This window comes from Barbus barbus, assembly GCF_936440315.1.
Source record: "Barbus barbus genome assembly, chromosome: 29".
In the NCBI taxonomy this organism is placed as follows: domain Eukaryota; kingdom Metazoa; phylum Chordata; class Actinopteri; order Cypriniformes; family Cyprinidae; genus Barbus; species Barbus barbus.
The window spans coordinates 26,797,849-26,824,700 of record NC_136757.1 but is presented as its reverse complement, the minus strand read 5'-3'; the positions used below and the strand labels follow the sequence as shown (position 1 = coordinate 26,824,700).

The 26,852-nt window shown below is 36.7% G+C and overlaps 1 protein-coding gene across 1 annotated transcript; it reads left to right on the top strand.

Moving 5' to 3' along the window:
- Nucleotides 1-3,001: 3,001 nt before the first annotated feature.
- LOC306849132 (leucine-rich repeat transmembrane neuronal protein 4-like) lies at nt 3,002-26,501 on the top strand (the record flags this gene model as incomplete). Its single annotated transcript, XM_079383975.1, has 4 exons — nt 3,002-3,063; nt 4,014-4,021; nt 7,005-8,617; nt 26,436-26,501. 4 exons carry the CDS (start codon nt 3,002-3,004, stop codon nt 26,499-26,501), a joined length of 1,749 nt encoding a protein of 582 aa, XP_079240101.1.
- Nucleotides 26,502-26,852: the final 351 nt, after the last annotated feature.

Below are 26,852 nucleotides of genomic sequence, written 5' to 3'. Positions count from 1 at the left end.
CCACTATGTTGGCAATAGTATTGTGATGCAAAACACAATTCATGATTGATATTTCAACCATTATATAAGTGTGAAACATTAAAACGTACATAATTAGTCACTCTGAATTGTCTACAGGTAAACAACAGAGATATTTGATGAATCAACACTTGTTTGAGTTGAGAACCTGCAGCCTATCATCTCCCAGAGCAGATCTTCAGTCATTAAACCACTAAACCACAGCCACCCCCAGACGCGTGACGTGGGATCGCTGCCGTCCATCTGAATCGCTCGAAGCGCAACATTGTAACCGGCGGATGCAACACGTCCCTTAGATCACCGGTGCTGAAGCTGCGCGCGTCCCGGAGATTCCAGCATCCCAGCCACAGTATGGATCATGATACCTTTTATCGCCTGATAAACTTCTCTTCGTTTTGTTTTGTCCTTTACTCATCACGTTCGCATCATCTCGCGATTTAACATTCCTGGGAATCGGTAACCTGACACATCAACTAGGTTTTTGGTAGTTACGCTTGTCAGTTTGACTCTCGCGCAACTGCGCTCAATAAACTGACGCTTTTATTTAGTTGCACTTCAGCATCACCAAAGAGCGCAGAGAGATTTCTGGAGTGAATCACCTTCTAAACACTCAACTGGAGCGGAACCAGTGCCATGGGTAAGAACACGAAGCAAAGAAACATTTCTGTTGGTTTGCGTTTAAGTGCGTAATGGCATGACAAACAGTCTTTCAACACTCGGAGCGCATGCAAACCAACTAGACTCGTCTTTTGCAAATGCGATAATTGTGTGGTTTTGACGCGTTTGTTCATTGTGGATTTGTGCGTGTGCGTTTGTTTTGCATGCATTTCGATGGGCAATCAATTTCTCCATTCCTGATTTCAGTCATGTTCTTTTCCACATTCCTGATCATTCATCACTAGACACATGCATTTGCTAGAACGCCTTGTAATATATAGTGAAACACGGAGCTGAAATGGAAAATGCTTCTGGACTTTTAAATGTGAGCCTTTTTGTACAAAGCGAGCTTTATCGTGCAGTTTTAAAGATATTAACATATGATGCAACAAATATATTAACAAAAGCATCTCTCTTTCTTGTGATTGTCTACAATTATTATGGACACGGATAAATGGACAAATAATCTTTTTTTTTTTTGTGTGAGAAAATATTGCGCTGTTGCCCACAGTAACGCGTGCAGCAGTAGATGTGCGTTTTCGTATCTATAAGGTTTGGTGCATTTATTTTATCACCATTTTAGGAAAATATCTCCCTTTTATCTTTACAAATTAATTTTATGCATTTATCACACATTTAAACCTATCAAAAATGTGACTTTTTCCTTATATATTGTTGGCAAAAATACTGATACATATTCAGAGTCTCACATCTGCATGTATAATAATAATTAAAATAATGACCACAGTCTTCCTTTAGATATTTTAATGGCACGCCTCAAGACATCAACTTCCCAAAAGTATTTCCTGTCAACAACCCTATTAAATACTTAGAAGCGCTTTATGATAAATCTGAATTATATGGAAAGAGGCTTTAATTGGTCTCTTGCTGGCAGTCCAGTGGAAAATGATAGACCTTGCCTTTTGTGTCTTTGCATACTAGGCTGCACTCAGCAGTTGCTGGGCTTCATAATGTTACATTTCCTTGTGCTTCCTACTGAAATCCACTAGCACCTCAATCATTATTTGAATCAGTGGCCATGTTATTATCAATTAAGTCTGTGCATTAGAGAGTCTCCACCTGTGGACACTGCTGACTCTTTGTGCTGCTTCTGAATTAGGTACAAATAGACGTCTGTCCTGCAGTCATATAGATCACTAACTACTGTACTGTATAAAGCATGTTCCCCAGAAACATTGATGTCACATTTAGCTTCTAAATTTTATATTAGTTCCACAAATGATTCCAAGTGAGCTTTATGTAATATCTTTAATCATTATAATTCAGATAGGCCTATATAGTCGATTTTAAACAAAAACTTGCTTCAAACCAAATTGTATGGCCAAGGTTTGATCAGTTTGAGCTAAACCTGCTATTATGTTGAACCAAATGTTGGAAGAGCTCCTATAAAAGGAGCACGTGAGGTCCTCCTACAGAAACTGCACATGAAAACCAGAGAATTCCCATACTTGGCACAGAGCTGCAGATCATCCTGATAAAATCTTTAACAAGTACTCCATTTTGAGTCTCAGAGTTAAACAGTGTTAAATGAAGTATGTTGACATGAATAATTCATTTTCAAACTACAGATATGTTAATGTGAGTGAACACTTAATGTATGCCAGAGTAACTATGAGAAAACACCAGCTGATAACTGTATGCTCTATCAAGATTAATTTAATTTATTATCAAAATGCATTATCTTAAGGACTCCAGGGCAAAGAAGGGCTTTGCCCATATGGCACAAATCCAACCGCATTAAGAATATTTTGATATTCCAGTCATGCACATCAAAGTAGCGTTAATAGAGTTAGCTATGACTGGTTACTTTGCCCTGACTGCAGAAGTAGCCACAATACAGTTTACTCACTTGGTAAACACTTAAAAGTTGTTTCTATTTTATTATCGTTGTTATTATTATTATCTGAAATAAAGTTAATTAAGAATAAATAAATACATACCAATCATATTTTTTCATTAAAACACAAGATCTCATTCTGTCTTTGGAACAATTTTCCTTTTGTAGTATGTCACTCAGACTTAAATGCTAACCAAAAGTCAAATAGTCATTATAGAATAGTTTAAAGTTACTGACAAAAAAGGTACGAAAGCTATAACTGGGGCAGCTAAAGAGTGCATAATATGTACTTTGAAGGTACATATTAGTACCTAAATGGTACATATTTTTACCTTTTGAAAAAGTACTGCCCCAGTCACAGCTTTTGTACCTTTTTGTCCGAAAGTGTACGTAATGCAGCCTGTGTAATTATAAAATGAACAATGACAAGGATTTGAAAAAGCAGCTTTTCAACTGATATAAGTAGAGATGCTCTGGAGTGAACTTGACCTCCACGCCTCCACGTCCCAGTCCTCAAAGCCTCCTCAAAAGTGAGTGTTTCAGGAGGGGAGTAGTCCTTCAAACCCACTGCATTATGACTATTTTACTATGAAATGGCCACTTTAAACCCTAAAATCATCAAATCAAGTCACCCTTCTGTGGCATTGGATATGCTGTGTCACTAAATGAATCACACGGAAACAAAACAGGTTTCTGAAAAAGAGCAACACTCAGTGCAATCAAGATATATTTTCAATAAGCATGTATACTCTCTGGAATTTGAACCCATGACCTTGGCATTGAGTACAACAGTTGAGCTATAGTAACTGAACAGAGAACAGATGGGGTTGAATGCTTGTTAATTTTCAGCTTCACCACTGACAAAAATAATGAAATTCTCAGAACCACAATATGTTTTCACCTTTTCCTCAGGCAAGGTTTAGTTTGCCCTCCCCTATAGCTCTTGACAAGGCTTATATTTCAATCAGAACGGTTTTCCTTATGATCGAATGACACACAATAGACTCAAATTAGGATTAGATATGCCCTTAAACGTTAAACTCTGAGGACACAGAGAAAAAGGCATTACAAAAGCACAGCAAACTCCTTGCGAGGAGAGTCCATTGGGAAGGGAAGTCCCTGTGGACAGACAGCCTGAAAAAAGGAGACTTTAATAGACCTCATTGGAAAGTGTTGGGAAGTCATTCTGTGGACTGGGAGTTGATGCTTGAGTGAAAGTCAATCTACCACAAAGCATGACATCAAGCAACATCCTTCAAAGTTTAAACTAGGGCTGTCAATCGACGTGAATTAATTGCATGATATGCCGTTTAATTAATCATTTTCAAATTGAATGCATTTATCAATATTAGTTAAGAAAATCTCCCAAATGTTACTTTTATGTAATTAATTGTACTAAATTCAATTGACAGCTCTAATGTGAACACAAATGCTTACTCTTGAGTAACTCTTGACCTCTCTCCATCTGGTGCATTTCTAGCTGTGTTGGTTAGTTTTCTTCTTTGGATAAAGACAGCCCTCTCTGCTAGCACCAAAGATGTAAATACTCTTGTGTACCTGAAGAACTGGATAAATGTGGCCTGTCTGCCACATTTTGCTTTATTTGGTTTGTTACCCAGCTACATTATTTCTCAAACCCTCATCGCATTCATCTTGTTTCTTAATCATCTCCTGCTGAGTCCGGGCCGGGTATTACTCTCCATGTCAGGGTAATGGAACACTGCAGCATTCATTTGAAATATCAACTTGTCTTTTTGCCAAAGGAGATGGCAGCCCTCGTTCTCTCAGCCTCTCTCCTCGTCCTGATGTCGAAGGGCCTGTTAATTGCCTTCTGAACCACAGAAACATGGACACGAGTGTCTCAAATGTCAATTAGTTTTCTTTGGGCTCCTCAAAAATGGTCTTTTAAAAAGTGGTAGTGACACAGGTGAAAGGTTCACAGTTCCACAGTAAATTATTCATGTCATCTTGTGCATGCATCAGATCACTACTTTGGCCTCTATTAGTGAGACACTGAGGTAAAAGACAGGCAGCAGCAAAAGATGAAGCAATGTTTGCAACCCATTTTACTAATAATGTGATACATTTCAGACAGACAGACAGACAGACAGACAGACAGACAGACAGATAGACAGATAGATAGATAGATAGATAGATAGATAGATAGATAGATAGATAGATAGATAGATAGATAGATAGATAGATAATACTATTTGTCAAATTGTACATTTGTTAATTCAATGTGCTGTTTGTTCTCTTTGTAATTATTGGCTAAATTTAGTAGCTATTTTTAATATGCTGATTTATTATCAATGTTGGAAACAGTTGTGCTCCTTAATTTCTTTTTGGAACCTATGATACTTTTTTTCAGGATTTTCTGATTAATTAAAAGTTCAAATTAAAAAATGTATTTATAATAGAAATCTTTTGTAACAATACACACTATCGTTCAAAAGTTTGGGGTTTGGTATTTTTATTTATTTATTTATTTTATTTTTGAAAGAAATTAATAATTTTATTCAGCTAGGATATTGATAAATATTTAGATTGTTAGAAAATATTTCTGTTTTGAATAAATGTTGTTCTTTATAGCTTTCTTTTCATCAAAGAATCCCTAAAAGAAAATGATCATTGGACACTGATGGCTGATGAAAATTCAGCATTTCATCAAAAAATAAATAATATTTTAAAGTATATTGAAATAGAAAAACATTTTCTTAAAATTCCAATAATATTTCACAATATTACTGTTTTTCAGTATTTTTAATCAAATAAATTAAGCTATGTTTAGCATAAGAGACTTCTTTCAAAAACATAAAAAATCGTATTAATCCCAAACTTTTAAACGGCAGTGTATAAACCAGAGGCAAAACTTATTCCATTATGATGAAACATTACAAACACTAATTAAGACTAGGATTGTGTATTGATAAAGTAAACAGATCAATTTTGATTTCATGTTGAGTTGAAGCAACCTAATTCAAGAAAATCAACATAATTCCAGCATGTGGCAGGTCAGGAAAATGCAGCAAAGCTTAAAAAAAAAAAAAAACTCTCCCTCCATTGCGAACACATTGGGCAGCTATGCTTTTAAAACCATACTTATCTGCTCTTGATTTTAAACAGTTAAGTGAGAGGAAAACATTAAGCGAATCAGTTCTGCAAATCTTTAGCTTCTAATGACTCTCAAAGGTTTAATTTGCTCATTGATTTCTTTAACAGCCAGACGTGGAGATTGATTGCTAAGGTTCACATGCTGCCTTTTTTTTTGGTTGAAGTTTTTTCCTCTTGTACCAGTTTAACAAGCAATAGAAAATGTAGCAAATTCATTGAATAGCCCACTGCTCATGAAACACCCTCGAGGAAAACCCATCCATATCTCAGTGGGAGCACTGCTCTCATCGAATTTGTTGTCCCCAATTAAATGCATGTGTGGTATTAATGGGTCATATAATTACTTATAAAATGTTGTCTTCTTTCTATATAAAAGTCAGTAGGGAATACAGCCAGCTTGCTTGGTTGTGAAGTCTCATGTTGCAAGAATTACCACATTCTTATGGGTCTTTATCCATAAAGACCATGTCGCTAATGATCTCTGCTGCTAAGGGAAGCGATGTGGTCTCAATGCCATCTCTGTTCCAATAACTAGTCAGAAGGAGATGGGTGACTGGCCTTTAGCCACAGGATGAAGCATATTTACTGCCCCAATAGGACACTATTATATAAAATTGATGACTGTGTAAACCGTTTGGTATGCCTCATTGCTGTTGCACATCTCTTCTTGTTAAAGCATCAACGCAAAGCAGCAGAACAGTGGGAAACTTATTTGTCATGTGTTACTTGCTAATGATACAAGCAAACTTTGAGACGGATGACCCTGATATTGCCTTTCTCTCATACTTAATTTAGCGTGAAGACTAAGATGCATTCAGTGTTTGGCTGCTTTGAGCTTCATAGATTGTGAATGCTATTTTTAATCTGCAACATTAGTTAAATATTTTGAGGGGGGTGTATGAGAAACAACAGACTGTTCCGTGTATATGTTAGACATATGCTGATTAGCTCTACTCTGATAAGTGGATCTCATTGATTTCCATTCATTTAAATCACCCTCTTCGCTTCCCACTCACTTCCATTTTGGCTAAAACCAAGGTACATTAAAAGGTGTAGCGCTAAATGATGGATAATTCCACTCGAATCCTCATATTCAATTAGAGGGTCCCCAGTGCAGTTTTTTTTTTTTTTTTTTTTCATGCATTACGTCTTAATAGCTTGAAAACACTCGACACATTCTACAGAATGTTCCCCACTCATCACAGTCATGAATCGTTTTCCTTGATGATAAAGATGAGGCTGTGCATAATGGATGTGCACACCCACTCTGTCACTTGCAAACCTGTGCTCTCTAGGGTGAATACTAAAACTGACCTCAAATGTTGTCTGTCTGTGTTCTGTCTGTGTCTCTCCACAGGGCCCTTACTCCGGGAAGGGCGCCTGTCATGTTTTCTTCTCCATGCTTCTGTTCTCCTGCTGCTCAGCAAGGGGGAGCGGATGTGCCCTGTGAGTTGCCGCTGCGAAGGCAAGATTGTTTACTGCGAGTCTGGCGCCTTTCAAGACGTCCCGGAGAACATCTCTCTAGGGTGCCAGGGTCTTTCTCTGCGGTACAACACCCTCTTGTTGCTGCTACCTTACCAGTTTGCTCATCTCAACCAGCTGGTCTGGCTATACCTGGACCACAATTCCATCAGCGTAGTGGATAGACTGGCTTTCCAAGGACTTCGCAGGCTAAAGGAACTAATCCTAAGCTCTAACAAGATTGTGCAGTTGCAAAACGGCACCTTTGAGACTGTCCCAAACTTGCGGAACCTTGACCTGTCCTACAACCAGCTGCAGGACTTAATGCCGGGGCATTTTCACGGACTACGCAAGCTTCAAAATCTTCACCTGAGATCAAACAGCATCAAAACCATCCCTGTCCGTACTTTTATGGAATGTCGAAGCCTGGAGTTTCTAGATTTGGGTTACAATCGCCTACGGACTATAACTCGTACAACCTTTCTGGGACTGCTCAGGCTGACCGAACTTCACCTTGAACACAATCAATTTTCCAGGATTAACTTTTTCCTATTTCCACGCCTCTTGAATCTGCAGGCTCTTTATCTGCAATGGAATCGCATACGGACGGTTGTCCAAGGTTCGCCTTGGACTTGGCACACTTTACAGAAATTGGATCTATCAGGCAATGAGATTCAAGTTTTGGATCCTGCTATATTTAGGTGTCTGCCCAACTTGCATACGCTCAATCTGGAGTCTAACAAGATCAGCAACGTGTCCCAGGAAGTTGTTTCATCATGGATCTCCATTAGCACTATCAACCTTGCAGGAAACATATGGGACTGTAGCTCTAGTATCTGCCCTCTGGTGTCTTGGCTGAGAAACTTCAGGGGAACTAGAGATGCCAGCATTATTTGCAGCACTCCCAAATCCCTTCAGGGAGAAAGAGTCATGGACGCAGTGAGGAACAACTCGGTGTGTGAGGATATATTCACTGTGGAACCGACCATAGAATTAACTCTTTTTTTGACTACTATTACGACAACTCTTTATGTATCAAAGCCGCCCACAACCACCACTACAACCCCACACACCACAACAAGACAGCTTTCTCAAGTTACCCACGTACAAAGAGTCACCCCAAAGGTTTTATTCCCTGTTCAGTCCAACAACGAATTCCTGCCACCCCTATCAGTAGCACCTAGCAGCCTACCCTTCACCCCTGAACCTGAGTTTGAGCATATGACCTTCCACAAGATCATCGCTGGCAGCGTTGCCCTATTTCTCTCAGTGTCTTTAATCCTATTAGTGATTTATGTGTCGTGGCGACGATACCCTAACAGCATGAGGCAACTCCAGCAGCACTCCATTCGACGCAAGCGCAGGAAAAAGACTCGAGAGCCTGAGCACAACATCAACTCTCAACTGCAAGAGTATTATCTAAGCTACAACCATGCCAATGCCGAGACCATGGACTCTTTGGTTAACGGGGCGTGCACCTGCACCATCTCGGGCTCCAGAGAGTGCGAGGTATGATCTACCGCTAAAAAAACGCATTCTCTGCACCGGGGAGTCAGAGGTAAACTTTTTTAAGAGTATGACTGCCCATAAACCTTCTCTCCTTCTCCCTGTCGCTCCTTTGAATCACATCTTTGAAATGCTCACGTTTAATTGCATGAGTAGAGGAATGGTTCACTTAAAAGCAAAAATTATCTCAGTCACTCGCCAAGTCATTCCAAACATGCGGTTAATTGTTTTCTGTAGATCTCTAAAGGAGAAATGTGAAGAATCTTTACACAAAGACTTTTTCATACAACAATAGTTCAGTGACCACATCAATCAAGCTGTAAAAAGGACAACCCCTTCCCCTCATGAAACTAGGATAAATGTAATTTGACTATATTCCAAATCTTTAGCATGAGAGTAGCACAAGTCGTATGAACCTTTATGGTTTTGTAATTGTTTTGAGCTTGATAGACACGGACACTATGAATGGTCAATGGGAAAAATAAAAACTTGAGATTCTCCTGTTCTAACAGAACATATAACAGCATAAAAGTTTAGAAAGAGTAAATAATGACAAAATTGTCCATTTTGTGCCCCTCATATACGATTGTAAACAGTCAACACCCTTTGGATGTTAGTCACTATTATGAAAAGTATGAAAGTAGTAAGCAGTTCACATCAACTTTCAGGGATTGTGGCTGCTCAGTGAAAATGGCATGTGTCTTAGTGTGGCAGGTAATGGTGCAGCTCCCTGTCATATACTTTTCTACCCACCATCTACCTGTCTATCGGCTCTTGAGAAAGTCTCCTAACCTGCTAGAAGCCAATCAATCAAGCTCAATTAAGTCAATAAAATAAGTAAAATCACATGACCTCCTACAAAAAGCAAAACTACTACACATCATCTCAGCCTCTAAATTAATAAATTAATAAATAACAATAATCCACTTGAACCGCTGGTTTTAAGTGAACTATTCCTTTAAATTGAAGTTGTCAGAGACGTGTCACACTGGGGAGTGCAATAGGACACAGATTTAAATTCTACTACCTTGGTTTACACTGATAAGTAATGTGTAAAAGTTGTAAACAAGTTCATCATTTGACCTATCATAGTAGTTTATTTGATTTTACAACCCTTAAGTGCTTTTCAACCAGCTCTATAATTTTCTCTTGATGGTCTCCCTCAATTAAACCTAATTCATAGCTAACAATCCAAGCAGAGTAGTGTCATCTGTAGTTGCCTTACAGAAACGAAGCCTTCTTGACATGAAACAACACTCACGATGACATTATTGTGAGTCATTATTATAAGCTTTGTGTTTATCATGGAACGAGAAGGAACTGAAACAGCGTTCGGCAATTATGGACATAAATTATGGAGCTTTATTTTTACAAAGCATTGTTTTTTTCTTTTTCTAGACACCTTATGCTGTATGACTACAAGCCCTTTACCAGTACCAGCTGTTGGAAATCAATGTACATATTCATGTTTTCCATCACCTTCAATTATTGCCTAGTCTTTTAACTTCTGCTTGGGGCTGCTACATCATTCATTTGATCACATCTTTGGCTCTGCGTTATAATTGGTCATCACGTATTCAGTTGTGACATTTAATGAGCGGGGTACTCATTTATGCATATTATTTGTCTTTCTTTCTCGTGTTTGTGTCAAATTGACTCTGGTCTCTCTTATCATTTTGGGTGATGCAAAATAATTAAAAGTACCATCATAAAAGCTTTTACAAACCTAACCAGATAATGCATGGCATTTTTGATGGGGAAGATACACGCCTTAATTGTACCCAATATGACTTTCTGTCCCACCCCAAAAGAAAAGCATGGCAATAGTAGGTCACACTACATGAGATGTGTGGTTGCAAGCATCTATCAAATCCTCACTGTATTTTTCTGGCTGAAACACTTTTCTGCATGCATTACATCAGGCCTCAACTGATGGTCCATATTGAAAGGGTCAAAAAAAAGCAGGGAGAAAATGCAAATTAGGTTTATCAATTTAACATGTTCATTTAGTGTGATTAAATATTTTAAAATGTGATGCAATTTATCATGCCCCCTAAGATTTATGTAAACTCCGTAACCATCATGGAAATTCAAGCCTGCAATATCCATTCATGTTTTTTTGTGAGTATGCTTAACAACATTGTAAAACGGAGTGAAAACAAATGTTAATGTGAAATACAATGCAACAGCCAAATGTGTATGACGACCAATAAATAAATCCATAAACAAAATAAGTCAATGCAAATGAATGTACCATAAATAGCTGTGAAGAAGGTTGTAAAATGAATTGAACTTTAGGTCAGTTGTATACTTTATTTCCATATAACTGAACATCAGTCTGCATTTACTTAACAATACATGGACTTCTAAAGCCAATTTTTGTCTATTAAATGCTTTGAAATGCAAATTATAATTTAATGACTTCTCAACAGATTTGCAATCAATTCTGATTAATTTGATGGATTAATTGGCATAATTAATTTAATTAATAAAAAATGGATTCACAGCTATAATAAAATGCAACTAACCACATAATCACGCATAGTTAGTGCAGAGCAATAAACAGGCTTATTAAAAGGAAGAAAAAAAAAAAACTTCCCATCCAATAAAACTATTGTATTTCGGCACAATTTCATCTGTATATTACATTATAGCCAAATTACACAGATGCCTATATGGGTACACATATGAATACACATACACAAAACTACACAAGGTAAATGTCTGCTGAAAGCATAAAACCATTGCATTTCAAAAGACATTTACACTAACCAAAACAGTAAATCATCCTATTCCTATCCTATTCTTGATGTTCAATGCAGTGAAACCAGCTGAGAGCCACTGCCTTAACTTGTGTCACCATAATGATGAAAGAGATGCTACTGGCTTGTCTCCAAGTGCTGATGTGTGACATTCAGAGAATGTCACATTTTACTGTGCCTGATAGTTTCATAAAGATGTCAATCATTTTCCCACCAGTTTCGAAAGCTCCCAAATTATAGAAACATACAGTGAGGCATATGCTCATATGCATCCTGATGAAGGCATTTAGAGCTTATATTATCCCTCAGGGACCAATAAACTACATGATTCATCTCTCCATCCACCCATACAAAAAAAAATTGGTCTAAAACATGTCTGTTTTTTTAGGGAGGCTTGAGTATTTTAGGATTAGTACAGTAGTTGTTATGAAACTGATTTTTAACACCATAAGCAGAATATTTTTTGCATTTGCATAAACATAATTTTTGCATGCTGTTCATGTGCTCATTTTTCAGTCGATCTCCCGTACAGTTGACACTCAGTTCCCAATTCAAAACCAGCTGTCGCCGTTTTATGTTTTGATTCATTAGGGCAACCTGGTGGAATATGCATCTTGAATTTGAAAGGCACAGTACATCAACTTTGCTTTAACCTGTACTTCAGTACTGTGACTAACTTCTCCAATCTCCTGGTGACCCTAATAATCGAGATTGTTTTTCTAGTCTGTCAGTGGCACTTCCACCTTGGCTTCACACTTCTAATCTCAGCATGAAATTGCTCATTTTTCATCCTTGCTGAAGGTTCCTAAGTGGATGCTTGCTTGTTTGCTTCTACTGCTGATAAGGATACTTTGCCTCCAGAACCATGAAGTAAAATGCACATGGAGTTGCAATTTGAAGCTCTTTTTTTTGGACTAAATTGACATTTTTTCATGGAAAACAGCAAATTCGATTTCAAGCAAGATATATATGCAGCAAGTTGTCAGAACATGACGTTTCTAGAACCGATGAATCTCACAAAGCTGGTCAAGAACATTTCATCATTAATCATAAAATAAGAAATCATATTTTACATAAAGAAATTTAAACATTTTAGAACTATTTGGATTGTGAAATTTATTTATGAAAATTAAACGCAACATTCTCAATACCATAATGCATTGTGAAGTTGTTTTAGATTTTTTTTTTTTTTTATTCCCAACACTTTAATTCAGTCATTTATTATGTCTAATATACATTTTCATTATATATTTTTATTAAAAGCACAGATACAAAAAGCAATAATTTTTTTTCATGCAATATATACATATATATATATATATATATATATATATATACAGTGCCTTGCGAAAGTATTCATACCCCTTCATTTTTTTAGCATTTTATGTTGCTGCCTTATGTTAAACTGCTTTAAATTACTTTTTTTTCCACATCAATCTACACTCCATACACCATACTGACAAAGCAAAAACTTTTTTTTTTCACAACTTCGTAAATTTATTAAAAATAAAAAACTGGAATAAGTACATTGCATAAGTATTCATACCCTTAACTCAGTACTTAGCTGAAACACGTTTACAGCCTCAAGTCTTTTTAGGTATGATACGACAAGCTTTGCTCATCAGCATTTGGCAATTATCTGCCATTCTTCACCTCACTTCACCTCTCAAGCTCTGTCAGGTTGAATGGGGCAGATGCACATTTTCAGGTTTCTCCAGAAATATTTGATTGGGTTCAAGTCCAGGCTGTGGCTGGGCCACTCAAAGACATTTACAGCGTTGTGTATAAGCTACTCTTGCTGTGTGCTTAGGGTCATTGTCCTGTTGGAAGGTGAACCTTCGGCCCAGTCTGAGGTTCTGGATACTCTGGACTAGGTTTTCATTAAGGCTATCTCAATATTTTGGTGCATTGAGCTTTTCTTCTACTCTGACGTTCCACAGTCCCTGCCACTGAAAAACAGCCCCATAACATGAGGCTGCTACCGGTACACTTTACTTTTGGGATGGTCCTCTGCAGGTGATGAGCAGAGCTGGTTCCCTTAAAACATGATGCTTAGAATTGAGGTTTATCAGACCAGTGAATCTCATTTCTCAGTCCGAGGGTCCTTTAGGTGCTTTTTCCAAGTGTGTTTTCATGTGTCTTAACTGAAGAGAGGATTGAGTTTGGCCACACTGCCATAAAGCCCAGATCGGTGGAGTGTTGCAGTGATGTTTGTCCTTCTGTAGGTTTCTCCCATCTGCATATATGATCATCGAGCTCAACTAAAGTGACCATCAGCTTCTTGGTCACCACACTAACCAAACCCCTTCTCCATCAGTTGCTCAGTTTGGCCAGGAGGCTCTAGGAAGGGTCCTGGTTGTTTCAAACTTCTTCCATTAAGGGTAACAGAGACTACATGATTCTGTGAACCTTCAATGAAGCTGAATTTTTTCTCAATTCTTCCCCAGATGTGTGGCTTGACTCTGAGCTCTACAGGCAGTTCTTTTGACCTCAGGGCTTGGTTTTTGCTCTGATATGCAGCTGTTCAACCTTTTATTAAGACGCGTGGGCCTTTCCAAATCATTCCCATTCAATTGAATTTGCCACAGGTTACCTTCACTTGAAGTGTAGTAACACCTACAAGCAATACGAAGGCTCCTGAGCTAAATTTCAACTGTCCCAGATAAGGGTATGAATACTTATGCAATGGAATCATTTTAGTTTTTTATTTTTAATAAATTTGCAAAGATGTTAAAAACCAGTTTTTGCTTTACAATTATGGTGTATGGAGTGTAGATTGATGTGGTGAAAAAAGTAATTTAAAGCAGTTTAACATAAGGCAGCAACAAAACAATACGTGAAAAAATAAGGGGTATGAATACTTTCACGAGGCACTATATATATATATATATAACATTTTCTTATTTATTTTTTATTTTTTAAACAAATCTCTCTCTATATGTATACTTTCCATTTAAAATATTGGAAAATATTGATCAAAAGGAATCTGTGTGAGCAGGTCTATTTTGATTGTGATTGTGGCTCAGGCTGATGATTTAGGCAACAGCAGTATCAATTAACTGATAACTCCATCACTTCCTGCAACAAAACAGGCCTAACAATAATTACTCTAAATTTGCACTGCATATTAAAATACACGCGGCTCTTCCCAGGAGTAAGCCAAGGACGGTGTTTACACAGGCGTCACGTTTATTAGCAATCTTAAAACAACAGACTAAATAGATAAGATAAAAAGGGAGGTATATTAATAGACAGCAGTTGGCACATTTTTCAGAGCCTGCGGCATTTTCCGCGGGAGAAAGCATTGCGTGTTTTGTGTCAGGAGCCTGCAGACTGACAGATCACAGTGAAGATACTAATATTACATGTGCATTACGTGCTAAATGCATTCCACTGCAAGGTGAAGAGGGATTTGTTTCATGAGCTGTGAATAATCAAATCAGATAGATTAATGTAAATTTAAAAAAGTGTTTCTGTATCATATTTCATATTTAAAAAGCAATTACTGTAAAATCTACTGTCAGGATTGGTGGCTCATAACTGTAATATAAAACGTGTGGCATTCTGAGGAATATTAAGTGTCTTCACATAAGAAAGTCAACCTGCGTTGTCATATCCTGAAGAAGTCATTCATATCGCCTCAGAGTATTGCGTATCGTGTGAGAATAATAAAACATTACAGATAATGCTACGCTGTGCTTACGTCCTTCCTAGTCTCACACTCTTTGCATAAGATGCACAATGCTTGTATTTACTTGGATCGAAAGGAATGTTAAAGTCAACATGAAATCCACCCTGACTCGATTGACTTCTTTAATGTTATAAAATATAATATTAACTATATTATTCAGTATATGTCATTGAGAGAGAGAGATTCAAAAGTAAGTTTTTTTTTTTAAGGCTGCATTTATTTATTTTTTCAAATACACCGTTAAACTGTAAAAATTTGAAAGAGTATTACAACTTACAATAACTATTTGAATATATTTGAATATGTAATTTATTTCCGTGATGCAAAGCTGAATTTATTAGCATCATTACCTTCAGAAATTATTCTGATATGCTGATTTGCTGCTCTGCTCAAGAAACATTTCTTATTATCAGTTTTGAAAACAATTGATCCTTCACAAAAGCCCACCCTCATTAGTGTGTCACCTGTCAATCAAGCTCTTTGCGAACAGTTAATTGTGCTGCTTTATTTATTTTTTAGAAACTGTGATTTTTTTTCAGGATTCACTGATGAATTTTTGTAACAATTTCAAAGTACTTACCGTCAATTTTGATCAATTTAAAGCATCCTTGCTGATGTTTTGTCTTAGTGTTTCTTACTGACCTCAAACTTATGAACAGTTGTCAGCAAAATCAACTAACATGCCTCTGATGTCATCAAAGGCTCTTCATTTTTCAACCCCTCCTCCATCTGTCATATATTGACACTTTTTACGTCTTTACTATCAAATTTCACCTAGTCACATGCAGAATTGTCTGTTTGACATTAGAGGTTATTCTGTCCAGGAACCACAAACTTGGGAAGAGACTGTTTGTGACCGTCAAACCAGAGTTTTTATACGTGCCGATTAGGGGTGTTTTATCTGAAATAGCTCACAACACAATAATAGACCAATCATTTAAACACTGTAATTGCACAGCAGTGCCAGTCTGTGAGTGCTTATAAAGAAAACACAGACATTTGTGCAGACTTTGCAATTGGAATTTTTATCTCTCTAAAAGTAGTGATCATTTCACAGACATAACCCAGAAAAAAAGAGTAGTTCTGCTTTGAGGCTATCTAGTTCATTTGACACCAACTATCTCAAATCAAGCTCAGAGCATCTTTCAGATGTGTGATGCAACTTGGAATGCAACTCTGGAAAACTTTATCAGTGTATGTTCATTGAATCAGACAACTTTTTCTTTCAGAGGAACTGCACTGAAAAAAAAAAGACTTTGATACTTGTACTTCTGTCTTGTTTTCGAGTACATCTAAACATAACAAAAGAAAATCAAAATAAAAAAATTTAGCCTACTTGGAAAAGCAAAATGAATAAAAAGGACAGTTCAACCAAAAATGAAAATCTGTTCATCATTTGTGCTTTGTTACTTTTGATTCTGTCCAAATTCTGTCCATTTTCTTACAATTTTCAAACAATAAATACCATTTTGGCGCTGTTTAATGTGGAGTGACAGATCGCTGTAGTGCCTCGGGTCAAGAGAAGGACGTGAACTAGTCATCTCCTCCACTTTAATGGCAGTTACAGTACGAAATAAACACGCATGAACATCTGAAGGTATGTTAAAAGAGAGAGTACAACTTACCAAAATCCGTATCCTGTCTCATGTAATCAGTATTTAAATTGTGGAAAGATGTCACTATAACAGTACGTAACATCATATTTACCTCAAACAAAAAAAAAAAAACAGTGACCATAAACTCGTTAGACACCTAGAAAAATTAACTGTAGAGAAGCAATTTGCTAATTTAAAAAAAAAAAAAGATGTGTACTGTTCTTCAATATTTAATTTGTTTGAATAAATCCCTCAAGTTTTTTTATTTTATGATAGCCCATTAAATGTTTATATTGAAAAATGAATTGGAGTAGAAATTTTATTATGTCATTGTAAAGTTAGTATTATAACTTTAATTATTATGAAACATTTGAGTGTAATTTAAGTGTTGGTATACAAATCTGTTCATTTTAACCATCAATATTATAGTAAAATGTCCAACTGACTCATTACTCAGCATTATTTGAGAGACTTTTTTCCTTGAGAAAATTTGCAATGCACTATACCTGTTATATATCCCAAAAAAAGCTATATACACATGTAAAATCGAAATCAAATCTCAAGCATGTGAATCCAAATCAAATTGTGAAATTTGTGTCAATATCCAGCCCTAGTGGATAGCGATCAGCATCAAGCTTTTTAAAAAAACATCACAGAATGGTCCCATGCCATAAATTTAAAGTGTTCTGAGTGTATATGATGGGATGTAATGATAAACAAACTGAAAATGTATGAATTATTAAACGAAAATCTTGATCTTGATCTTTGATCGTTGGTCTCTGTAAATGACTGTGTGCTCATGAGACTCTATTAGCGCCGCAGTTCACTCCAACTTACTCAGGAAAACACACAAGCTGTGAGAATCAAAATTAATAAAAGCACAACATGAATGCCTAGAAATCCCAAAAGGTATCCATGTACTTTCTTCACTAATATGTTAAATATCTCCAGACCAGAATTCCAGTTGAAATTCAAAACTTACCCAAAACTAGCCCAGTTGTGTTTTTCCCCACCAATATAATTGTGTTCCAGGGGATGGGGGACTAAAAACAACCTGCGGTAACAAAAGTTGGGCTTGGCTACCCTGCTTGATGCTGATCACCGTCCACTACCATTAGATATGGACCAGAGTGTTAACATTTTATAAAAAACAAAAGGAGGGCATATGGCATTAGAACAACAGCAGGAACATAAATTATGATTTAATGTCATAGTTAACCCAAAAATAAAAATGTATTAAGTCTTGTTTTCTGAAAAATGTCAAATTAAGCGAATTTATAAAAAATAAAAAAAATTCCCCTTTCAATTCAGTTATTTTTAATATTATTATTATTATCTTAACAATATATATCGCTATCTATTATCTCGCTGTAAGCATGAAATCACTTAATTCTATGATTTATTAACATCTAAAGTCATTTTGTTTCTCAATGCATCTTTATTCAAGAATAGATATTTGTACTGGAAAACAAAACGTAGGAAAACTTTTTTTTTTCATTTTGGTGCACCTGATGTATTTACCCACTGTTGCTCTCGCTTCTCCTGTCCTACTGACATAAAGCAACTCATTTAGTTTTTCTTCCATTTTCCTCCATCAGTTAAAGATAGACACTTAGTGCCCTACCTGCTGAAAGCGGCTGCCCTCTCGAGCTGCGGCATATGCCCATATGCACACACACACACTCACAGTGTGACAGAAGAGGTGTAGAGCTGAAGGGACGGTTGAGCTCAGGGGGTCAGAGGAAGTCCGCCCTTATTAGAGAAATCCATTGGCACAATCGCTTCATTACTGCCCTTGCGGTCTCCTCTCTCTCTCAACACTCTTTAAGGAGAGAGGAAATTAAAGTGAGAAGCACAGAGCAGAATCCATCTTGGATTAAAGGTGCAGATTAAAAACAAACTGTGCGGCAGGATGTCAATGCTATTTATATCACAACGTGACGAGACTTCATCAAAGAAAGGAAGAATTTGCCTGAACCCTCGACCCAGTGACTAATTAAACCAAAAGGTAATTCTCGTGTTTGCAGTTCTTCTCCTTTAGTTTTCTTTCTTCTGTTGAACACAAATGGAAAACTTGTTTCTGAATGTCTGATATGGTCTTTTCCTTTCAATAAAAGATATGGAAAAAGGGATGGATGCTAATCAGAAAAAGGCTAAAAGAAAAAACACCATATAACTCCACCATTAAAATTGGCAATATCTGAAGTCATATAACAGCTTCGGGCTTCCATGGTGTTTTTACTGTCATTTTTTTAGTTCAGCCGGCCTTAAGTGTCCATACTAACTTTAATTGCACAAAAAAGCCAAGCTAGGACAAAGTGCTTTTGTGTCAACAGACGAAATAAGGATTTTATGACCAAATTTTAGCTGAATTACTATAAAACACATCACCCAGTTGGCCTACAACAAAACCTACCAAAACGTGCATATCCAAGAGCACACTATGTTGAATACTGTTAATGTAATACATCAGACATTGAGAAAACTCAAAAACTCAAGGTATCAACTTAAATTTAGCCTGTGCTTCCATCAAGTAATACAGGAAGTTTTATCAACTCAATAACAATACAGTACTTTATTTGGGAATTTGAAGTTAAGCACTGAGATTACATAATGGTGATGTAGAACTTTAGTTTTAGTTTCTCTACCTTGTGTATCAGTTTGTTGAGTGAACGGAAAAGGTCATACAGTGTTTATTATATACACCAAAATAAGTTGTAGATACTCATTAAAATTGACTTATCACTTTAAAGGTGACTTGAAACATTACAATCAAATATAAAATATTAATAGGGACCAGCAACAGTTTGGGTATATATTTACTGAATATTTTCACGCACATACAGATTTGATTCATTTCTTTCCCAAATTGCATTTAAAAAATGAGACACCAATGTTTCAGGAGTTTAGGACACGGAATAGGACACATTACTAAATAGGAATTGGACGATAGGAAGTACTATTTGGGTTTGTGTATATGCTATTTTTTTTTTTTTTTTTTAGATTAACAGTTTTTTCCAAAGCATTGTTAGATGCCAGTGTTTCCTATCATAGCTATGCATATATTTGATTTCAAAAACAGTATCATAACTATTAAAGTAATTATGTTTATGGTTTTAAATCTGCATTTAACTTCAGAATTATCTGAAATTTAAAAAAAAAAAAAAAAAGAGGTGATAAAGTCTGATATTTGCTGTGCTTACATTTTTTTTACTATTATCATCCTAATTCAAGTGATGAAGGATTATTAAAAAAAAAAGGCCGTAATCAATGTTGAGTCCTACTGTAAGGTTAAAACTACCTGCTTTAACATTCGAAAGCATTCATTAGAAATTTAGAGAAGTAATCAAATTACTTTAATATAGTTATTGACCCTACTTATTACATTTTAAATTAGGTAATATGTTATCTGTAACCTATCCTATAATATGTTATACTGTAACCTATCCCAAGTAACCTTCCCAACACTGCAGGTTTAGAAAAATACAATTTGGAGTAAATGTTGACAATTTTCATTTATCCCTTTAAAAGTGGCAAACTAGGCCAAAATATTACAACTGACTAAGGTATGGGGGGGGGAGGGGAATGCTCCTGCTTGAAACATGCAATGTCACATACTATATTAAACTCTTACTCGCTATTAGTTTGCAGTATACACTGAATACTGCACAGTATGCCTCACGCTAGTATTCCCTTCCACACATAGCCAGCTTTCAAATCCAAGCAGCACTGAAGAAACAGAATCAGAGCCTAATCAGCAAGCAAAAGAGTCTTTCCTGCAGAGAGCTTTGAATATAGATCTTAAAAAGGTCGAACTCAAGTATTTAACTTGATTTCGGTTATTCACAGCTAACAAGCTGTTCCACATTTTGCCCTCTTTCATAATGTACAAAGGGGCACTTAAAAGCCCAGTAAAATTTTTCTTGAAATTTCCCCTCTGAGAATGTCACAGTAGCCTGAAGATATCACAGTCCCTCCCTGCAGATGCTTGTCTATTTTTTTTCTGCAATCACCAACATTTGACATATAAAAGTCGCTCTCCTGCTAGTAATAAGAGACAATTATACAGATCCAAACCCCTATGACCCCTCTGGGTGTGCATTTGCATATTGCCGTCGCAGCTGTCAAAAAGGAAATTGTTGCGTGACCTACATGCTCATTTCACTGCACAGTTTTCCCCATTTCCATGTTACCTGATGGGAGTACGAGTGAATGCTGTGGGTGGGCGTGTAAATGCCGTGTGCACATATAAGCGATCTCCTCTGGGATCTGATTCAAATTTGAATAATGTAAAAATAAACTAAGTACAAATGAGGTCTGATTGCACAAGCATGTTTTTCTTGCCACATTCTGTTATTGGAATTCCTCTGCCATCCTTTCCCAAAAGAAAGTCAAAGAATTTCAATCATTACACATCTCTTTATGCGTTCTACATCTATCAGACTTTATATACCTTCAAAGCACCCTAGAAGTAGTCCACATGACTCGTGCACTATATTCTGAGTCTTCTGAAACAACACAGTGCTGTGATCACACAAGCTAGAAAGATTTAGAGGGCAGATTATAAGTGTTTTCTTTGCACAAGCTCATATGACTTCATAAGGCTTGGATGAAAGTAAATGAAGAGCATTAGCATGAAAGAGCCATATTTACCCATTTTTTGAAGTCCAATTTGATCATTAAGAACTGCTGTTGTGTAGCAAAGAAATGCATGAGGACTGATTTAATTTGCATGGGAATTACAATTATTGGGTGAATTGCAAATTACAATTATTGGGTGAAATATTCCTTTAAACTCAAAGTCTATTGGGAGATACAGAGTGACAACTGATATATGCAGTATATGCATTTTTAATGTAAGTAGTCTGCTACGCTGTTATAAAGTGGTCATATAAATCAGTAGCTGCACCAAATTGCATATTTTTGCTCATCCTCATGTATGAGCTCCATATTCTCCTACAGTATATCATAAGCCTGATGTAATCAAATATGATGCTCAACAAAAACACACATCTCAGAGATTAAAATAGAGGGCACATGGAGACATTTGTTGATGTCTCCTGTTTAGATTTTACTTGATTTATTCCCTCTATGATTAAGTTGCAAGACTAATGTAAGTATAAAGTGCTTCTCTAAAACACTGTGGCAGAAATGACAACTAAATTTGGACACTATTACTGTCACAAACAAAAACAAAGAATACAAAATCGCTCTCCTGTATCTCAAGAATGTATCAAACTGTGCTCAGATTTGCCTAGAAAAAGTCTGCAATCAAAAGTCAGAGATCTTAATATGAATTCAAATATTTCTCACAAGAGCAAAAGATCTAAGCTGCTATCTACATTCAGTGCTGTTACTGTATTTCAACTGTTGACTCGCTTATGAGAATTTTTATTTTTCCTAAGGGATTTTAGCAGAAACATCTGAGGCATGTTTACATATCAAATGACTAATACTTATATACATGACAAAATATTCCATAAGATTCCTGAGCTATGAAAGCAATAACCTTTCATTTTTGCGTCTCACTACTGTTAGATTCACTCCAGGCGTCTGCCACATTATATGAAATGTGTTCCAACCTGGCGAAGTGTTGATGTTGACGTTTTTATTTGTCATCATAACAATTTATGTGGCCCATCAGTTAATTTGCATCACCGCATGACTCATGATTCTATTGTACAGGCAGAGAGGTGGAGTGGCCATCAAGATTTATGGGCTACGCTTTCACGTTTATGTGTCGCAACGTTTGGCTTGCTTCTCTTAGAGCTGTTGTCCTTTATTCACAACCCACAGCATTTCAGGCCTGATAAATCAAGGCCAAGTTTGCATACAAACACACGCACATGTTAACTCGCATGAGTGCATACATGTGCTTAAAGGGCAGTTAGGCAGCACAGAGGCGGATTTATAATAATCCAGACATGACATTATGGTAATAAGTGTTGTTTTGTACAGAAATGAGCACCTCTGATGGACAGGCTCATTTAGAGTCTCTGAGGAAGACTAATCAATGATAAGGTGAGCGCTATCCATTCTCCGTCTGGAAAACTCTATTGCAGGACTGATGAGGTGCAAATTAAAAAGCCATTAGAGAAGCATCTCCCACCGCGGTGAAATGAGTCCTCAGGTTAGCGGTTATCTGAGGTCTGAGTGATTAATAACAATCCAGAAATCTTAAAACTCAAGATCAAAAGAAAACAACTGAGGTTTAGCAATAAACACGCGCTGCAGTGGTGCTTATAAGGGCAACTAGAGTTTGAATATGGCTCACAACGTTTAGTTCCCCTATTATCCTCCCCATCACGTCTATCTTTATAAAAAAGTAAAAAAAAAAACGTAAACTATATAGACAGCTAGCTAGAATGATACATAGAACTATAGGTAGTATGATCATTAAAACAAGTTAAATAAATAGAACGACAGATAGCTAGAATGATGTCTAGATAAAAAGCTAGCTAGAATGACAGCCAACTAGAACAAGAGCTAGAACGACAGCTAGCTAGAACAATGAGTAGATAGCTAGATAGAATGATAGCTAACTAGAACAAGAGCTAGAACGACAGCTAGCTAGAACAATGAGTAGATAGCTAGATAGAATGATAGCCAACTAGAACAAGAGCTAGAACGACAGCTAGCTAGAACAATGAGTAGATAGCTAGATAGAATGATAGCCAACTAGAACAAGAGCTAGAACGACAGCTAGCTAGAACAATGAGTAGATAGCTAGATAGAATGATAGCCAACTAGAACAAGAGCTAGAACGACAGCTAGCTAGAACAATGAGTAGATAGCTAGATAGAATGATAGCCAACTAGAACAAGAGCTAGAACGACAGCTAGCTAGAACAATGAGTAGATAGCTAGATAGAATGATAGCCAACTAGAACAAGAGCTAGAACGACAGCTAGCTAGAACAATGAGTAGATAGCTAGATAGAATGATAGCCAACTAGAACAAGAGCTAGAACAACAGCTAGCTAGAACAATGAGTAGATAGCTAGATAGAATGATAGCCAACTAGAACAAGAGCTAGAACGACAGCTAGCTAGAACAATGAGTAGATAGCTAGATAGAATGATAGCCAACTAGAACAAGAGCTAGAACAACAGCTAGCTAGAACAATGAGTAGATAGCTAGATAGAATGATAGCCAACTAGAACAAGAGCAGGGCTGCCAACTTTCACACATTCAGCATGAGACTTGTGCAATTGACACTTTTCTCACACTCACGCCACACGTCCATTGTCTCATGCAGTGAAAAGCACCCTAAGTAGTAATAATAGGATACATACCCTGATGTAATAATGGGATATTGGCGAGACAGATTTGGTAAACGCTCCAGTGCGAAATTGTGTTTGAGCTCTGAAGAACATCAAACGTTTCAATTTACAACGTGTTTTTTAAACATTGAGCAGTGTAGCCAATCACAGACATGCCTGTTGATTCGTGAACACCTCTGATTGACAATTACGTTCAAATGAGTCAGAATAAACGCTGGATTTTGTTGTGCATGCTTGTGAATCCTCGCACTGTAACAGTGTAAATAAGAGGTTCATTGATCATAAAGGAACTTCGTGAGACTGCGATGAACCGAAGTAAGTGATACCTTTTCAGTGATTATAATGGAAGGATTTGCACACTTTCTAATCTAAATATAATACATTCAGAATTTGATTTTTTTTTTTTTTATTCTGCTAACGGAAGAATTTATTCTGCTAACAGTCGTATTACAAGCAGCAAAGTTTTGGGAGTGAATTATATTTCCGTCATCCCTCTCATAAATGCGGGTCTCTCTTTTTTTTTTTTTTTGGTAACACTTTATTTTGTGTCCTTGTTATACATGTACTTTCTATTATAATAACAATTAAATATGCATTATTACATGCTAGTAACCCTAAGCCAAACCTTATTCTTAACCCTAGCCATATAGTCAGACTAAAATGCTAAGAAAACTCAGGAAAGAACAGGATGTTCCCTTATGTATGCGTGTTGTGTTTGCATAATGTCAACTTGACCTTGAGTGATTCTTATAAAGGTTTCATTTGTAATTTAAGTGTTGATTTTTAACAGTACATACTGTTCATTGTTCATTTATAATAAAAGAATAGAAAGATATGGTACTAAACTATATTTAATCCACACCCACACAGTGTTTAATTAAAACATTGTTTTTTTTTTTTTTGCTATTTGCTATTACTGCAAGCTTGCTTTATGAATAGAATGTGATGAGAATGGCAGATTGTGGGCACAGAAGAATTATACAAATACATATTTCTTTTGCCTTTGAAAACATATGCAACAAACATACAGTACAACCAGTGACAATAATGTCTATTTTGATCTGGTTCTTTTTAATTTAATAAGTTAATTTGACATCAACTCAATAGAGAGTTATGCTGTAGAAAAAAAAAAAAAAAAAAAAGTTTGATTCCAATGTTTTTATTACATCATTATATATATTATAATTCCCATTCGCCACTTTAATCTGGGTTGAGAAGCACCAATAAACTTGTGAAAACAAAACCTCTATCTTCCTTTTTAATGCCAGTGGCTATTTACACAAAGTGTAACAGAATGTTGCATCAGTTTACATCTAATGTAAATAGCAACATATAGCATCCTTTTCAGACAAAGTGCAAATAGACATGCCACTCACACGGTGTAAATTGAAGTGGAAAGCTATTGTACTTCGCTTACATCGCCTAAGCAATGGTAGGTGGAGGAAAAACAGCTTTTTCAATAACTCAAGGTCAGTTATTTGCACTTAGTGTAAATAGATATTGCCTTTTCTAATTTGCTTGATCGTGTCAACATATTCCGCTCATTATGCATGTATGTTTCCTGCCCACAGCCATGTCAAGTGTTATAATATTAACTAAATAGGCAGTTAAAAGTCATGCCCTAGCTACAAGAAGTACGCCTTCCTCTCCGTGTTCAGCTTCGACAAACTGAATCCTATTCTGTCCACTTTGCGAGACATGAAATATGATTTATTCATAAGCTCAATAATTACGACTCTCCGTGGAGCCCTGCGATTGAGAGATTAGACCCCTACTGTTTTGTGTGTCTTCACAGAGAATATCATATATTCAACTAACACTGCAAAATAAAAACAGCATGTAAACTGTTTTGTAAAAATGTTTGGCACATAATTACGCAAAAAAGTTTGTTAGCTGGATGAAAGGACACTTTTAAGCAGAGAACAAACTGTATTCATGTTTCTGAGAAGACGCAGAGAATGTGAATGATTTGCATGTACGCGGTAACTCGCATTTAATGTAAAAAAGCGCTATATGCGTAGATTCTTTTGCAGAAGGGATCGTTTTAATTTCATCTGTTTTAAACATGAAGAGCTGTTCACAGCACAGGTTGCTCTCTACATGAAGATGAGCGAGTGCGAAACATGTTTATGCGCGTTAAGTGAACCATTCATCTAGCGAACGTCTAGAAGTTAATTGGAAAATGACATGCTTTTTAAAAATGTTCCTGGCTGCAGGAAGAAAGATACCGAATATATAGTTGTGACAGTTAATTGATTCTTCAACCGGAGTCAAAGACAGCTCATCTCGATTAAAAGCAGAGCATTGTTTACACAAGAAACATCATCTTGGGAACGCTATCAAATTAAACACATTTGAAAGCTAATTTGTTTGGATGCATTGAGTCTGGGTGTAAACAACATGCTTAGTGCATTCCAATTGTGCTGGAAAAGTGCCCGATACAATGCTATATTTGTTGTGTAATTCTAATGCATTCTCGCTTGTTTTCACAGAATGCATACACGTATCCCAGACCGCTGCCAGGGGCCTGGATGGGAGACATATCCACAACTCCCTGAGGGGCCCGTGAGAAAATGCACCACTGCCCATTATGATTTGCAGCGGCTCAGATAAAGCCTTTCCTGGATTTCGCTTCAGCGCTGAGAATTTTCTAACACAAAAGGAAAAAGAATTAGGCTAAATGGGCGGCACACATCCTCAACCCCTCATTTTGGACTCTTTTAAAAGTGGAGCAAGCGGATACGCCATCAATTTGACACCCCGAACCGGTTTGGTTTTTACTTCAACCAACAATAAACATCCCCCACAATGGGGCTAATCCATCCGTAATGTTTCTCGACGCTGCCATTGTTGCTGTATGATAACTACTACCTGCTCTCCCCAAGGAATCGACGCCCACTGTCCAACTT